This window comes from Sinohyriopsis cumingii, chromosome 10 (genome assembly GCF_028554795.1).
Source record: "Sinohyriopsis cumingii isolate HCF-2022 chromosome 10, ASM2855479v2, whole genome shotgun sequence".
Classification (NCBI taxonomy): domain Eukaryota; kingdom Metazoa; phylum Mollusca; class Bivalvia; order Unionida; family Unionidae; genus Sinohyriopsis; species Sinohyriopsis cumingii.
The window spans coordinates 52,634,905-52,654,101 of record NC_142970.1 but is presented as its reverse complement, the minus strand read 5'-3'; the positions used below and the strand labels follow the sequence as shown (position 1 = coordinate 52,654,101).

The 19,197-nt window shown below is 34.3% G+C and overlaps 1 protein-coding gene across 1 annotated transcript in view; it reads left to right on the top strand.

The window, feature by feature from the left end:
• Positions 1-17,450, top strand: part of LOC149790160 (A disintegrin and metalloproteinase with thrombospondin motifs 19-like) — a 30,420-nt gene extending 12,970 nt beyond the window's left edge. Inside the window, exons 4-16 of the mRNA XM_089973173.1 lie at positions 1,855-2,014; positions 2,622-2,774; positions 3,117-3,189; positions 3,682-3,775; positions 4,280-4,357; positions 5,235-5,392; positions 7,883-7,926; positions 8,440-8,548; positions 9,546-9,716; positions 12,662-12,797; positions 15,901-16,011; positions 16,353-16,397; positions 16,837-17,450. Of these exons, the coding sequence (XP_089829299.1) occupies positions 1,855-2,014; positions 2,622-2,774; positions 3,117-3,189; positions 3,682-3,775; positions 4,280-4,357; positions 5,235-5,392; positions 7,883-7,926; positions 8,440-8,548; positions 9,546-9,716; positions 12,662-12,797; positions 15,901-16,011; positions 16,353-16,397 (1,332 nt within the window). The 3' untranslated portion in view covers positions 16,837-17,450. The remainder of the gene's footprint in view (positions 1-1,854; positions 2,015-2,621; positions 2,775-3,116; positions 3,190-3,681; positions 3,776-4,279; positions 4,358-5,234; positions 5,393-7,882; positions 7,927-8,439; positions 8,549-9,545; positions 9,717-12,661; positions 12,798-15,900; positions 16,012-16,352; positions 16,398-16,836) is intronic.
• The last annotated feature ends 1,747 nt before the right edge of the window (positions 17,451-19,197 follow it).

Genomic DNA, 19,197 nt, shown 5'->3' with positions numbered 1-19,197 from the left:
ATTACTTTGGTAGATATTATTGCAAACTTCACGTATGGAGCAAAACTAATGGCTTGTCCTTTCCGTATATATATATATATATATATATATATATATGGTAACTAAAATTAATATATAATATAAGGAAAATATTTTCTCAATGCCATGCATTGCTTCTTAGCAAGAATGTCAGTCCTAAACCCACCGAAGTAAAGACATTTAGAAACTAACCTCAGCGTTCTGTCTAATCCGATTCCTCTCTGTAATTTAATAATGTAGAAGACGCATTAGGCCCAACGTTTCTTACAGGTATTGATCATAAGTGCGCTGTATTAGCAGTACACCGCTTTACCACGGTATGTTTTCCAGTATTGTGTGCCACAGTACTTTTTCTCTGTACCGGTATGTCGGCAGCTTCCGTCAGTAAGGAGTGTACGTAATATGTTTAGGAATCTTGTTACATCTTCAAGGATATTAACAGTGTTTTCATTTTCAAGACAAAATTCGGAATACTTCACAGTTTTCTTTTTCAATGCAAAACATATGAACATGCCACAAATTATTGGTGAATATTACAAAATAGAGTAATGTTTAAGATCTTTTATTCAATTAATTGACACACGCTTGTTGAGTAAGTGTGTTCGTGTTTATTGGCTTTATGTGTAAATATCTTGCCAGGGAGCTGGCATCCAACTCAATGTTGTCCGCCAATTATATCAATAGTATTTCTGGGGGACCGTGTAAAAACTGCATATTTCTGTATATATGCTCTCAAATGTCATCGCGATTTATTGAACATATCAGCAATAGGGTAAATGTAAACATCCTACATAAGTTTGTATCGTTTAACGTACGAATTATACGACAATTACCAAAAAACGTGCCATTTCATGTACTAAAAGGTACTTGAAATTAAAGCTTTGGGGTGTTGTGTAATGTTCTTTTGAGCTGAATTATTTTATTTTCTTTGATCTCATGATAAATAATATTTTTTTTCATAAATATCATGGATATGATATGGTGTTAGTCTGCATTCTATTAGAGCAAGATAATGGTTTCACAGTCATTGACAGACGGAAATAAAATAAACATTGCCAAGCCTCTGCCCCAGAACAATAATGTGTTGGTCATGAATATCAGTTTGGTATACCGTGGTACGTGTTCATGGTACCCATCTCTAGCATTGATTCAACATTAATTATTGGTTGATTTGTGGGTGGATTTATACATACAATTTTAGGTACTTATCCAGTTACAAGTAAAGCATTAGGCATTCTTGGTTCAGGTGTGGATACCAGTTAAGACAGTGACTCTTCCGATATCTTTTTTAAATAAATTAGCAGCTTTTAAAGGTAATATGGTATCTACCGTTTCAGTCAGTCAGTATTTCTGCCACCTTTACAAGTGCTTTGGCACTAACTGTTTTACGCAGTTTAACCATCAGGGTATTTATTTTTTTTATCCTGCATTATATTTGTAACTGCTCTTTAGACCTTGATATTCCTCTATACAACGGTAGGTATAGAGAGACGTATAGAGCTAGTACTAATTGTGAATTGTTTTATAAACTTTCCGTATGGAGTAGATGACAGATGTTATTTGTAGAAATGAAAAGATATAAACTGACACATAGTTACCTTTAGTGTATGTCGTGTTAAAGTTAATTTATTACTTTTCCTGTACCCCAGTAATTACTGCTAGCCAATGCAGATATCACCTGATTTATGTAATTGGTAAACACGTTGCCTCTACTAGGCATATCACGCCCACTTACATTTACCATTAAAGTCTAAACGATTAAAAGGAACCATAGAGACAAGAGTGGCCCGATACGGCTGATATATTTGATTATGTACAAATAAGTGTATATTCTAGAACGGAAACATACAAATAGCCGGCAGAACTTACGATCTTCATCCAGCAGAAACGGACCTCACATCAGCACAATTTATGGACGCTCCAGGTTTTCTTGGCAGACGATATGTTCTACAGGACCAGGAACATATCGAAAAGGAGACTTCGGTGAAAAATAAAGGTTTGAAATATATACTTTTGTCCACCAAAGTTCTTTGATATAAAAATGTTTACTGCAAACCCATTAAGGCATAATTTATTTCCTTAATGCTATTATAGTGGTACGGTGGTCGCAGCAATAATTACATATATGTTGCTATGTATACATATAATCTGTGCTTATATTTTGTCAATGATTTAAGGTTGTGGCAGTAATGCCTACACAGTGATTCAAAAAGTACACAATATGTTTATTTGAATCTGTGTTGAAGGTCTAACTTTGATTACGACGCAGTGAGTGTTTTCCCGTACGAAATATATTTTGATCAATTGATATTTTGTAAATATTGCTGATTGTTTAAAATATTCCATCATTTTGCTGACCAGTCATCATTTGTATTGTTTTATCATTTGCGGTAGACGAAATCATTTCTTTTAATTTAAAAAGAAAGTAAGATAGGTAGAAATTCTAGAAAGATCACTATAATGAAATCCCTTAATTCTCTATAGAAATACATTCTTTTAAATTCTTATTCGATTATGTGTTTTTTTCAAAGTCGGGTGTGGCGTAAAAACGAGAGAATAAATTAAACTTAATTATGTTTGATAAACAATATGTCGTTTTGTAGATTCAGCAAACATCAATGAGAAACAAGCTGAGCACGACCTTTTGGCTCTTCTCCGACCTTTTGAAGGACAACACAAACGAAACCAATTTCCTCCCTTACACGCTACGTTATCATCACGAAATCTATCATCGTTGCAAAATAGAGCAACAAAAGGTGAGACGATTTCAGTGAAGGTGATAATGGAATGATGCAATATCATCACGTATACGTATGGTTCGATAATATCATACGTTAATATAACAAAATAAATCTGGATGAGAACGATACATTTAGTTCTACTCAGTAAATTCTGCTAAAGTTCATAAACATTGCATTCCTTTGGAACAGAAAAATATACCTTTTTATAGAAGAATATATTTTACATCGAAAAATTATCCACAATAGTGTACTGTATTCTATCGTAAATATACACAATTGATACAAATTGCTCTTTAATATTAAACTCTGGTGTTATTTAACATGATAATGATTCCTCAGAACAAATTATATCCACAGATATGTCTCGTACGCTAAAGGGAGTGTATAACGTAAACGTCGCCATTCTGATAGACCCTGGAATATGGAAATTGTAAGTGATATATCTGCACACCTATAGATAGAGACAAAGAGTGAGAGAGATCATAATGTTCCTTGCTTAAATAAATATATACATTACGAGAGTCGCATACTCATTTTGGTATGTACATGTATATACGCACACACTATTTCTAGCCTATCGAATGTAGGCGAATGTCAAATGCTATTTTATTTGAGAAACTGCAGTATGATGTGAGGGTAGAATTAATCACAAAGCCAATGTGACACTTTATATCCAATTTTATTTCATGAGATTTTATTCACGTGGATCAGTAGTGATGCAAGATGCAAAAACAAAGATCCAAACAATATGCATCCTAAACGTTTATGTTGTGCGAGTACATTTATTGTTGTTACTTTATCCTGAGACCACATATCATTTATCAAATTTTCTTGCATCTTGTATGTCCTTTGTGTCTTACACATTTCCCGTGCACAACGCACGCACACGTAGATGAAAAATATATATGATCTCTACTTACAGATATGAATCGACAAAAACATTCATAAATCCGATAACAAAAAGTCAACAAGTGCAAGCAAGGATAAAACGAGCTTATTCGCATGTTATGAACGGTGTAAGTGATAGATTCTATCTAGTTAATATATCAACATTCCTTTAAGTTACATAATATACATATTTTGTATAACAAATAATGATTTTGTATTGAAACAAGGCATGGTCCAACAGAACATGCACAGACGCGTTTGACTGCCTGAACAAGGAAGATATTCGAAATACCAAGATGCATCTCATGTGATTAAATTCATTTCAAGAAAATATACGTCATTTGGCCTCAGCATATTTGTATTACATGAAGTACAATTAAACTTTCTACGTCAGCCTGCTACCTCTTTAAATATGTTGCGCTGTATAATAGCGTCGCAAAAAGATGCTTGCATTACGAATGCTCCAGTTTACAGACCTTTAGTCAGTAAATACGCCACACGTACGTAAGTATGAAAATTATCATTGTATTGGTTTTGAACAAATTAATTAAAAAGAAATATTTTGTAAACACTTCATGATGATATCGTAAATTCTAAATACTATGAACTAATTTATTTGTATATTGTCACAGGTCAACCTCTTGTACAAAGGAATACGTGATACCAGTATATCAGTCAATGTCAGCCCATGTGCATTTATATTTTTCAAGGTAAGATTTATCGAGCCCATGTCGGAACAAACATAATCTATTTTCGATACCATATTATTAATAACAACCATAATCTAGGTTAGATACAATATTATTAACCATATAAAAATGATTTATAGAAACGACGTGTACCATAAACGTCATTTTTAGAACAAACATGAACGATGCAGGCATGCCACTTTGAGTAAAATGAAAATCAAGAAGCCAACAGAAAGTCACTTTGCACACCAGTCATATCTGTACAGTAGCATCTTAATACTAGTGTTCTCAGCCACACCTAACTCTAATTGGTTGGCGTCAGTCACTGGAAATGCTTTTAAACCGATTGTTCATACTTACGGAGCTACTCCGTTATCCCATGCGTCCCGAATGGCCAATTTCACCCAATATTACTTTCTTTTTTACGTATCTGTTACGAATATGTTTTCATGCAATCAATGGAATTTGTTCTGATATTGTTATATGTATATTTTGCCTGATCATGAGATCAGTGTATAAATCATATGCATATATGATATTTGTTTTGTTCAAAATTTAATTAGTATACTAAAATATTCCTTTCTTCCTAGCTACTATGGTGCAAGCATAATGTACAACGTCTAAAAGTCCCCGCCTGCTCTGTCCTCTTTCTTCTATCTGGTTGACTTCCTACATAATTTTGTTGCATTTATATTTACTCTAATGTTCGTACCATTATCTACAATGTAGCAGATAGGATATTCCATGATCTGCAGATACATGTCTAGTATGTCACCAGTGTTGTAAGCATTCTAATACTAAATTAGGAAATGTATAACACAAAATTACTACTTTGGTTACGAAATTGGTTTTCCACAGTAACTATAAAGTTGAATATTGTTTCCTTTTTTCTTTATAGCACGAAAGCGACTTTCCACACCAGCTTTCCGAGGTGAAGATTTTAAACGGAAAGCAATATATTGAGTCAAGGCAATATCTTCATGATCTCTTAGACTGGGATTATGAGATTAGTGGCAAACAACGACAAGACTTCGACCACGCAATGCTGTTTACTAGGTAAGAGTGCGTATAACCCTAACGTCGAGGATACAATTACCAATCTCAAAATAAGCATACATCATGTAAAAGAAACACACGATGAATAAATTAAAAATGGATGGACAAACGATACAAATATATATAGTTTCCATCATTTCTCATTAAAGCTTAATATTGATGTGTTTTGCATTTTAACGTATCAGTTGTAAAACAGGAAATTAAGAATATTTTGATGTACTATTTGGTGAATACCTTTTATTAAAAAAGTTTTCGGGTTTGAATAGTAATTCTCTAATCGACCCTTACATGTTAACATATATGAAGTTAAAATTATCAAATAAAATGAGTCACGAAAGCTTCAGCTTCAGATACCAATGATATTGACATTCTCTTTTCTTAGGGTAGAGGAACGATTACAGTCCTCACCCTCCTTGATTTTTCTGCAGCATTTGACACAATAGAACATTATATATGGCTTCACACGCCTCCAGCATGTATTCGGCATTCATGATGCAGCCTTACCTTGGTTCAAATCCTACTTAGTCAACATGACCCATATTGTATCGGCAAATGTAATACACTCCAGCCCAGTTGATCTATGTTGTGTTGTTCTACATGGGTGCGTTCTTGGACCTATTTTCTTCATTCTGTACACTCAACCGCTTTCAAGTGTCATAGCTCAGCATCCAGTTTCTCACCAACTGTGCGCTGACGACACCCAAATATACAAACATAGCCACCCAACTGAAGTTGAAGCTAACATCCAAGGCGTAGAGAGGTGCATTTATTATGTGAAGTCATTGATGTAACAAGCTGAAGATGAATAATGATAAATCTGAGGCTATTCTGATCACAATACAAAGACTTTCTCGTTCACGTCATTTACCTTAAACAATAAATATCAGCAACAACAACATTAAATTCACACAGTGAGTACGAGACCTAGGTGTTACTCCGGACAGTACTCTCACATTGCCCCAACATGTCATGAGCTAATGCAAAGCTGCATATCTTGAGCTGAGACGCATCAGCGCCATTAGTAACTTTCTTTCAGTTCCTGCCACTAAAACACTTGTATGTTCTTTAATACGTTCAAGACTGAACTAATTAACTCAGTTATATCTGGTTCGTCTCAATTGCTACTCGAAACACTTTAAAACGTTCAACATACTCGCATCATCCTTAGAGTACCACGATCAGAGCACACCTCCCAATGGTCTGTACCCTACATTGGCTATCCACTGGATCCAGAACCAAAAACTAAAATTTGTTCTCTGTGCTACGTTTCGCTGACGAACTTCAGTCCAACATACCTATCTGACCTCACCAATGTGTATACACCAGCACGAAACTTAGGCTACTCTTCTGACAATCATACACTCATTATTCCCACTATGAAAACGAAGTCATATGGACAACGTTATTTTGCAAACCAGGCCCATCAACGTCAAATTAAATGCCCACTGAACTTATACACAAAGAGACAGTGATCCCATTAACGAGTGCTCGTAAATCGTACCTATTTTGACTGCAATAACAACCTCAAAGACCTAATGATGTTTCCTACCTTAAATAGTTTCAGCACGTTTTTGTTTTCCAATTTCATGCTGCTTGCTTTTGCAATCATATCATTATAAAAAAATATGTTATAGGTGTTGTCTAATGATGTAAAGCGCTTATAGCTTCTAAAGATTAGGCGCTATAAAAAACTCATAATTATTATTATCATTAGTAGTAGTAGTAGTATTGTTGTTGTTGTTATTATTATTATTATTATTATCCTGAACTTCCTTGAATGAATTCACAATAATCACAAAATGATGTTTTAGTGCCGACTGTAATATCTTCACTTTGCAATTAGAATATAATAATTTTAATAGATGGCTCTTTTCAAATTAAATCTAAAAACAACGTAAGTATCTGCAGACTGATATTAACAGAAAAATAGTCGGAATTGGGAATTAAAGATGAAATAATTCTATCTTTTTATACATTGTGTCGTGAAAACTGTCCGTCTGTCTAAAACTCTGCGTAGTTAATTATTTCTTAGTCAATCACGATTATTAAAAGAGGCGAAGGTACGTAACGAATCATACACGAGCTGAGTGGAGTAGTTGTGTGTTTGCAGTGGGAGACGCAGAGTCAGGAATAATAATAATACATTGTTATTATTATGAGTAGTAGTATTGTTGTTGTTTTTGTTGGCTAAAAATACTACATTAGATTGGAATAGAGCAAGTTGGGTTTGGGAGAAAAGAAGCGATTTGTACCTACTTAGACGTTTCTCATGTATACGCTATGACGTTTTTTCAAACTTTCTGTTCATTTATATGGAGGGGAAAATGCATATTTTTGGATCGTCATGCATGATTCATTTAATTCTATTACAAGGTATACACTAGTGTGAATTGTTTATATATAGGAAGACACTGGTTTTGTTTGACAAATGAGATTAAATATTGCAGCAAGTATTGCACCAAGTACACATAACTGATATTTGTTTCGCAGGTACGACCTGTATGAAAGCGACCCTACTGTTAATGATATTCGCGGTAAGAACACATACTTTCTCTCTCTCTTTCTCGCTCGTATGAATTCAACAGTATGCATTATCATTAAAGCCGTTCAGTGTTGAAACGGTAATGGTGCTGCTTCCGAAGCCGTCTTCTAAGTATTGTATCAGTTACGTTTTCGAAGTTAAGCTTGTTTACAACAAGTCTCCCTCCGAGAAGATAGTGCCAATATTTATAATGATTACAATACTATTTCCTACACCAGAAGTTGAATTTTGATATTATTCCGGTTCTGTTAAGTAACCGAGAATATCTTTTCGACACGAGCCATATGGGTATGATCCAAATTGACATTTCCTTCAAGACAGTATTAACATCTTCAAGTAATGATCTTTTTTTTTTACTCGCTATCAACTAAATAAATTATTACGAAATAAGCCATATTTTTAATGATATGAATATTTTGTCAGTCCAGATAGGAGTATCTGATAAATGTCGAATGGTATTCTTTAGGAACGCAAGTATGATATCTTGTCTATTTTTTTCTTTCAGGTATAACCTACACAGGTGGGGTATGTCAGACTGGTAGCAGAACATCGGTTGTCGAGGCAGGTGATTTTTATCAAATGATAAGGACGGCAGCACACGAACTTGGACACAGGTCAGTCTCCTGCTTGCACCAGATTTGTCTGTCGCATTTACGTGCACTCGCTTAACTCCTCTGGTGCGTTGCTGTTTACTTCATGAACATTTGTCAGTGGATGTCAGTCTAAGGTCGGTGGGTTCTTCCGGGATTCCGTTTTTCTACATCTGAAGTAACTGATTAAAGAATCATCTGAGCTATTCATATTAGACCAACATAAGCTACATAGAGCCAGACCATCAACTGACCTCTAGCTTTCGAGGATTATGCTGATCATAATTTATTCTCGTACTTATTTCATACCATCAGTTTCTTTTTATTTCTCCGTAAGAAAGGTAAATTTTAATTATCTGAAATAAACTATTAAACTGTTGAGCTGACCGTACACTGTTTGAGAGATACGTAAGGTATAAATACGTAAAATTGTGCATGGTGTTTAGTATAACCTAAAGATGTGACCTACCAGGCCCAAGAGAGAACGTGTAACGATCCCATACGAATACAATCAACGATGCGATTATACGAATTCTCTCATCCAGCATGATTAAACGACTGGTCAGCTGGCCATTCAAGTCATTTCGTTTATATTAAGAAGTGCTGTATATCATAAAGCAGTAGTATCGATTTTAGTGCATGCACAGTTGAAACATAACTGAAAATACTGTAAGTCAAAACCTCCAATAACATCATGCAGATATTCAAAATGCTAGTAAAAGAATAATCTCTGAGTAATAAATGAGGAGTGTTACTCCTGAGAATTACCTTTAAATACTACAACCTAGTGGTTGCTTAAAGCTGTCTAAATTCAGTTCTATTAGCTAATTACCTATTACACTTGATCGATACTTGCATATTCTTTGAGATGAATGTTTCTGTTTGCATTGTGATACTAATACTGTCTGATAAAAGTATAATTATTTTCTTGTTTGCTAAATGTCAATATTAAATAACAGTATATATAACATGTACTTTATCTTCTGTATAGTCATATACATTTCTTCGTTGATATTGCCAGTCTTGGATCCTGGAACGACGGTGAACTTGGCTCCCAAAGTTGTGATCCTATGGATGCATTTATTATGTCTCATCATGAGGAACCAGTGAACCCAACCACGCCATACAACATACACAACTATATGTTCTCTTCTTGCTCAGTGGAAGCAATCAAGGAGACATTAATTACCAAGTATGTACAATATCAATATGTAATTTGTATTTATTTTATACTTACGTTGATGACCAGTGATCGTTCAGCAACAACAATGTTGAACGCTTCCACTATGAAAGTGACACTAGATTTCAAATTCTGGAAAAAAGAAGTATTTTCAAAATAATAAAGACAACTTGTTCTCACGATAAAGATGCATTTTAAAGTATATACTTATGCAAGATTATGCGCCCATAGTATTCAATATTAAGATGTTCCTCCATATTTCATTCTGTGCGAAAAGGTACAAGTACGTGCATGCGTGTAAGTTAGTAGTTACATAGCTTGGTACTTAAGTCTGCAAAGTAGGTTACCTTAATTAACAAAATAGCTAATATATTTGTCTTCCTGATTAAAGACACACACATATACACAGATGATTAAAATGTATCATTAACCCATATGAAAAGCATGACAAACAGTTATATAGACAGTGTGAATACGAGTCCACGGTATTAATAAACCTATGTTTTATCTTCTTTCGAGAGAGATCTTGTGCGTTCATGAGAAATTACCATTATTATTGCACATATTCAATTCTCCTAAAAGATACGGACGAATATCTCTCGTAATGACTTTGAAAAACTTGATGATAAGTTATCAGGTGTTTGACCTTTATTATCGGGACAAAATTTGAGGCTTTCTCTAGTTGCTATTAATGGAAATGGGTCACACATTTATTACTTTATGTGTCTATCTCGTTTTTGTGTCGGTGTTTCTGTCGAAAAAAGTTTACATCTTACTTGTATAATTTCTAATTTGCGAATTACACAAGTATTCTGACGCCGTTTTCTATCTTTAATTCATACTGGCCTGAATCTGACTTTGACGGTTTTCTTTTGTCCTAATTTTTTGCAAACTTTTTTGACATTCATAATGCTTGTAGTTCATTAATATTTCTGTCCTCTTCCAAAATATTGATCACACTCTCAATTTTATCGTTCAGTTTGGATTTTCGTGTTTGTAGGAAACACTTGGAATAGTTTTATGTCGTATTGCTATTAAGAACATGTAAATAATTATTTGAGGTTAATCTATCACCAAATCTCCGATGTCAAACCATGATAATACCGATGATATGTACGTCAATAAGGATATGTTCTTGTTTGTTGTCATTGTTGTTTCAAAATAGGTAATATTTGGATTTTCAAAATTTACTCTTTAAAAACAAAGCGCGCAAACAAAGTTATATCGTCTGGATAGTCTGCCTCATCATTATTATTAGTCTCTTCATATCTATGCAAACGTCGTTATTTACCAAAATATCCCCCGCCCGTAAATGCGTTCACATAACACTAATCATCGTTTTACCTGACATCACATGTACAGATTTTAGGTATTCTCCACTCCTATAGGCGGCCTTTGGATTGGTCAGAAAAGTTTTCTGACTTTTGACTCTCCTCTGTAAATACGAAATATTAAAATGAGAGCTAACAGTAAGAAAGTTTCGGATACCCATTGTCAATGTGCTAGGTGAAACTAGAACTATCCTCAATACCAAGAAAAAAGAAGAATAAATATGAAATAACTGTGACAAACAATGTATCTACATTAAATGATGAGCATACAATACAAAATAGCGGACGGAACCCGGCAATAAATGAAATCATAAATGGTAACATTATACATTTTCTTCTTTCACCCAGTTTCTGAAATTTATCCTTGTTGATTATTTCGTCAGTATTGATTCCATAAGCTCGAAACACCTTTAGGGTTTGGACAAAGACGTTTATATTTAGCACACATTATTGGATTTCAGATAACTTTATAAGATATACGAGTCAGATGGTCAAAATGATTAAACATTCATTTTTCACAAGCAAAGATCTCACACTTGAAATTTCATTTGGAAAGTACCGTCAAGTATGTCAGTATGTCAGAAAAATGAAAGACACTGCTACAATTGGTTTTCGATTCATCTCATCTCAAAAGGAGTGGATATAGGTGTTAAAAGGTCACAGTTATCTTTGTATCTTTATCTCGTCTGGGCTGATTGTTCGTGCTTCTTAAACATGATTCTTACACGTGCGATCACAAATTGTTTTATTGATTCATCAAACGTTACGTTAGTCATGTTGATGGTAACTAATATGATCAATTGACATCCTGAACATATGTTCTCTGGTCAGGACTGTGATTGTTGTGTTGTTCTTATTTTGGCAATCGTGACAACACTACTGTTTTTACCTGCTTCTACACCTCGGGTTCCATTTTTAAATAATCTAACATTACTTATATCCTACTGTTGATTTCATGAATATTATAAATCTATACATACCAGATCAAGTTAGATATGTTCACCAGGACGTCATTAAAATGAAGTTTCAAATGGAGTTGATCCAGTATTACAACATAGAAAAGCACAGTGTTGTTACCATGGCTTAGAATGAAATGTAATCTCCACAAACAATTTATTCTTGCATAATTGTAGCAGAAAATGCGGTAGATGTTTTGTTCCTAATTGTCTCGCAGCATCAGACTTTAAGCTAGATCGTTAGTAATTCATCTGGCTAAGTTAGTTTCACAAGGTCTTGCACATATTTTCTGTGTATTTTTGGCAGACGTCCGTCTTGTACTCATTTAGCTGCCAGAAACATAGCGCCTTTAACCTTACGTTTATAGAACGAAGATGATAGTGAACACAGTTTAAGACAATTGGCGGTGTAAGACTGGAAATGACATGGGTATGAATTTATTTTCAATTCAATAGATTCGTATATTGGGGTATTTTAATATTGTCCACATATAACGGCATATAACCAGATTCATATGTTTTTATGTCGAATTATCTCTGTCTTTAACGAGTCCAATTCGAAAATAGAGTCCTAATGTTAAATGTCATTATCCTTATACGGTCCACATGTCATATAGTTACAACTACCGTTATTATCTATCAAAGAAAACAAGGAATGTTCGCATTTCAGACAGTGCGTGACTGGGCCGTGGAAAGTTTACGACGATCAGGAATATAAGGACTTTTTGAAAAAACAGCCAGGAGAAGTGTATACTGTTGATGATCAGTGTCATCTCATTACAGGGCGCAAATCTGTCCGCTGTGAGGTACGTAAATTGTGATCCATGTGTGTGTTTTAATGCATTGAGCATTTGAGTGATCTTCCTCATCTCCAAGAAAGTTTACACACACACACACACACACACACACACACACGCACACACATATATATATATATATATATATATATATATATATATATATATATATATATATATATATATATATATATATATATATATATATATATATACGATGTCTACTTCACTAATGATCTAACCATGCTTGATCTTTCGTCAGATATATGATTTACTCAAATTTAAATTGCAAAACTGGGCATGCGTTAATAATCTGGGATGTGAGCATTACGCCAAAACGCTGTTCTCGTTATGTAAAGGAATATGAAGTTTTACTAACTTTGATTTTGACTGTCTGACACAACGAAATATAAGTATATGTTGTAATATTCAGAAGAAATAAAAGTTTATATAGAAATTGCAGATTGATCATAACTATTATGCTTTTGAGGTAACAACACAGGGATGGTTTATTCTGAAACCTTTTGATACGGCCATGTGACAACATATATCAGGATACCCAGGGTACACTATGACAAAATGATATTCTACACCAGCTATTGTGATCAGCCATAGTGCTCTGCAGAATCAGTATTATATTTGTAAACTAGAGCGGTGTAAATCTGGGAGATTTTTTGGAGTTTACAATGTTAAACAGTAAGCACATACTAGCCGAAACATACCAAAATGGTATCGCACTAGACCAGTCCATCAAATCCTTGATTACTTGATTGATTGATTGTTATTTTTACGGCGCACCAGATCTGTTAGGCTATTTAGCGCCATACAAAATGTTCTATCCATGAACATTTAAAATTGATACATGATTTTATATCGACCGGCGATATCGAAACCAAACAGTTGAAAGGAAAACGATACAATGGTAAAAATAGCACATAAAGCTTCCCGATCAACGAGGAATGTAAATGGTATATGTTAATAAAGACAGATGAAAAGTTGTTGAAAATAAGAGACGGTGTATATTTTACATAACAATGCTCAAGGCGATGGCATATAAGTTATAGCTTAGAGTAAATGTTTACTTCTTTCAGGAATTATATAATATAAGTCATGTCCACTGTATCAAAACGTTCCTTCATGTCATGCACATTGTAATACTGATCGCTCGTAGGTCGCAGGTCGAAACACTCTATCAGAAAGTGCTTAACAGTGAATGGTTCATCGCAAGAAATGCAATATGTTGGGTCTTAGCCTTTTAGTATATGGGAATGGGTTATATACGGATGACAAATTCGAATTCTAGCAATAACTACTTCCTCCCTACGGGTGGTTCTCTACGAAGGAATCCATTCTCCTAAGGTTGGCTTGATGGCGTGAAGTTTGTTAATCACTGCATCATTCAAGGATGTCGGCCACGTCTGACATAAAGACTTTTTGATAATAGGTCTAAAATCAGTATACGGTATTTTAAAATCAAATGGTTCGAGGGATAGGGCCATTTCAGCAGCGCGATCTGCTGTTTCATTGCCTTTTATACCAATTTAGCTAGGTAACCAACAGCATACTATATTGTGCGAGTTACTCAGTTCAGAAGTTTTGACGATAATATTAGTTAATAATCAAATGCAATTATTTATATAGAAAGTGCAACCAATGGTCACTTTCTATATTATATATACCCGAGTTAGTACCTGACATAAGCAAGATATTCTTTGTACGTATGATCATTTAACTAGTGGCCGGAATATAGTTATAAAGATTGTAACAAAAATGAAAGGGATATATAATATACTATATACCTAGTCCACATATGCGTTCTAGATAAGACAAATGATATATCACATCCACAACTTTTAAAACAGAAATAGTCCGACAAATAGACTAAAAGCGTATACAGTATTATATGGTATTCTGTATTGTTCAGTATCTTTTAGCTACAAAAGTATATTTTGCATGTAGCCATTAGTGAATAACATGTCGGGACTGATTGGGACAGAGAGGTAAGGGTGTCGAAAACTTGAATCACAACAGTTTATATTTTGCTTTCATAGCATTTTTCAGTGGTATAATACTAGTTATGTTTCTACGTCAGATATGGGTTTTTGCACACTACTCTCTTCTAAGTGAAATCATTAGAATAGGTGACGCCATGTTTGATGTTAAGTAGATCGCCCTCATTTTGAAAGTAGGTCACTTTGTCTCATATTTCGTGCTTAATTTAACGTACATTCGTACTGTAAAAGAAAACTAAATTTTACTATGGTACTACCTACCCTTTTCAAAGAGTCTTCACGTTCTCTCTTGATTGGAAACTTTTCGCCATATCGTCGCTCTGTTGTTGAACCTTAATCGCTATTTGATAATACACTTTCTTCATTATGTTTTGTATCATACAACCGCTTTACAGTGCTGCTGTAAATATGTGATATCTGAAACTGATTATGGCATTCGCTTGGAAAATCAACCACAAGGAGTGAAAACCTGCTTGCAGCTCATTTGCCCTTGTAACGAATTTATGATTGCAACAAGCTTCTGGTATCCACTAAATACGGATTTGTTGGTAGAAACAAGACTTACTACTTTTCAATGACGTTGTGTTTCATTGCAAATATGAATACCAGTTGTCTACATTCACTGGCTGTGGTTACAAAGTTGTACATTTATCTTTTTATTTGGGTCATAATGTGTCTTAATAAGAAAAAATGGAATACTGGGCCACCATCCAAGCTTAATTAAACTATAATTAGCCTACTGGTTTAACTGACTTAACCATGGAGCACCTTATTACTATTAAGTACGGGATAAGAATTTTTGTAACATAGCTATTTATACTACCATCAAATATATGAAGCAATGAATATTGCTTCTAACTTAGCATGTCATAGAATTACTATTAAAGTTGTATTTGTTGTAATGAAATTATTTTTATTAGGAACAGAATACAAGCTGTAACTGGAGTCATCGGGAACATGGCCCGATTTGTCAGTATTGCAATGATGGAAACATAGAACTTTAAATATAACCAGATTTCAATATTCATCTTAGCGTGGGTGACTAATTGCGTGACTTCAATCAGCACACGCTATAGCCGTTTTACGTTTTCTTTTTAAAGACTGATCCTGCTAATGTTTGTCGCTTCATGAGGTGCACTGATCCGAAGACGGGTGGTTGTATGATGACATATTACAGCGCAGCAAAGGGAACAGAATGTGGAAACAATATGGTACTCTCTCTCTCTCTCTCTCTCTCTCAGACATACGACTAGTATATTGTATATAAAACTAAAATTGTGTTCACTGTAATTTAATTAATATAAGCAATTAGAAGCAAAAACTTGTGTTTCAATGGAATGCATCTATATTGATAAATATTTGCCTATGCATTAATCAGAGAAGACAATGTCTGTAGGAAATCGAGTATGTAACTCTCTATCCTGTCATATTATACTGTTACATACGTACATGCTGCATCTTTATATATATATATATATATATATATATATATATATATATATATATATATATATATATATATATATATATATTCTCTTTTTGTGTTTTGCAGTGGTGCTATCAAGGATTGTGTGTTCCTAATCCACATTCGAAATAGGTGAGTACATTTCTTCGGTTGGAACAACAGCGGAAAAGATGTTCACGGTCATAAGGATACAGGTCTGAATCCCGCTCAGACTAAGCAGGATAGGCAACCGCTGAGCATTCCTTGAGGAGCTATTCACGTCGACTGCCTCTGAACAATATACCATTTTGTATTGACATTCTGATAAACTTCAAACACTTTTTAAAATATATTTTATATATTTTATATATTAAATATAATAAAGGTTTAAAATTTAATTCTGCTAATATTATTGGTGAAACACAAAACTTGGGGTCTATCGAGTATACGTATGAGTTTGTTATGACGATGACGACAACACTGATTATAACTATTGTAAATTCTTGGTAATTTAAAATGCATAAAGTCAACGTTAATTAATTTATTCGAGAAACTGAGATGAGTGAATTTAAGCAGTCCCTGTCTTTTACAGACAAAGACACATCGTGCCACACTCAATCATGTATCGAATCGGATATGCTGCAGAACCTTAAAGTTGGATGAAGAGGGGAAAATGCTTCACCACCGACAGCTCCAATAAAAGACGAATATGAATTTGTTATACATATGCCTGCATACATATTGTGTATATTCTCACACATTTCGATGTTAATTATCATTCACACTTACTGAAACACGAGGAAGTTTATAAACCTTCTTACTATTTATGTACAAATTTGATAGCATAATGACATGATACATTGTGATTTTATTGTTTCGTAAGGCAATACTTTTCATAGTTGTTCCGAACCACACAGTTAATGATTCAACAAAACATCAACCAAGAAATCGTCCCTGTGCTACTTGTATCAAGCAAAGGATTACACAAGTTCAGCTATTTCTTCATTTAAGTTAATTACTAGAATCAGTATTTTTACATGTTTTACCTTTCTTTTTCAACTCGCTGAGAATAAAATATACTTGACGGTTCCTCTCACTCTCTAAATCGACGTGTTTTTATCGGTAGAGATGGAGCGGAAATAGAAAGACCTAAAAGGAGCTAATTATTACCATCACTGAAAGTGTCAGAACGAATCTTCGAACTTAAAGGGACCATACAGAATGAATCTTCGAACTTAATGGGACCATACCTATTATTCATTTTCCCTCGACATCAATGTTAGCGTTTGAGAAAATACAACTTTGTGCGCTAGATGAGTCAGTGCCAACTTTTCACATACATTGGAATACTAAATATTTATCAGTATCGAATCTAATTGATGAGATATTTTTAAAAATAACAAGTTGCTTCTGTTTCATTTTAGTATCATTGATCGATAATTAATCCTTTGTCAGCTGTAAAAATATTGCAACATGTAACCTTTCTACGGCGCTACAAAATTTCACACTGCTCATGCGCCGTAAACCCACGATCGATCAATCTTGTTTTCTAGCTTACAAAAGACAAGAAACGATGTTTAAATTGTATCATCAGTAAAATAAATTTAGACCAACTTCTTTAGGCTAAATGTCAAGGTCATTCTCATATTTTACATGTGTTACAGCGAGACTCTCCAGATTGATTGCTGTGATATTGCCCAAAGTTTCATTAAAAGAGTGGACACGTTCATTGAAGTCACTATACACGTTCAAAATAATACAGATATTCACCGAACACAGTCGATAATAAATTACCAAAATATGTTTCACACTTATTGGACTAATAAGGTGATACGTGCAGAAATTCAAATACCCTGAAGCCAGTCAAATATATTTCCAACGCGTTTGATTGATTGATTGATTGATCATTTTACAGCGCACCAGCACTGTTAGGCTATTTAGCGCCATACAAATTCGTTAGACGACTGTTCATAAGTTTACGTGTTTCACTTTTTCTCAGTTCTGTTAATTTTGTTAATCAGTTTTGTGTCCAAATGTTACACCTCAGAATTGTATAAATTTGGACAATAGGGGCGAAGCGACACACTAATATAGCGAAAATATTCCTGTATCGATACACATCGATACAAACGATAATTACTATCTGCCAGTTATATTACCTGTTTACATCGTTATTCTTTAAACTGGGAATACATATGTGACTGCTGTTACAAGTACAGACACTCATTTATGTTAGCGAGAACAGGAACGATTACTGAGAATGTTCTCCGCATTTACGAATTAATACAACTTGACGTGGGAAGTAACCAGTCCCCAACCAGAGACAATGTTATGCTATTTATCTTATCACAACATTACCGATGGACTAAAATATCTAAGAAAGCATTATGGAACAGATAAAAATCGGGCATATTAGTCAATAAAGCTCTTATTTTGGAGTATTTGTATCCAAACGAAAGCACATCAGAGCTGTGGAAAATTACACATAAAACTATAAAACAAAACAGTCCCTCAACGTGTTCAAGCTGATTGACCTAGCTATGACCCTTCAGACATAAACACAGAATAATATGTATCCACATACAAATAATAGAGTATGGTCAGAAAACAAATGTCAATGCTTATTCGATTAGATATGACATCTTTTAAACATGTCATTTCAATAGAACAGTGGTCGAGAAAGGGAGACATATTGAAGGATTAGGTATATGTTTATCTATGGCCATTTCCACTTCCCCCTTTTTACTGTTCCATCTTTACTTTGGCGACACCGGTATAGCTCCTCCTTTAGATAAACTCCTGGTTGCATATCTGTTTAAATCATACATATGGCACACATTTGGAATAGCTCTTTTTACACACAAGTGTCAGGAGTACGGTAAGCCTGAAAGACAGATGTTCCAAACGCATGTTATGTGGCCAATGCGGGAGCCGTTCTCACCGGAGAACCAAG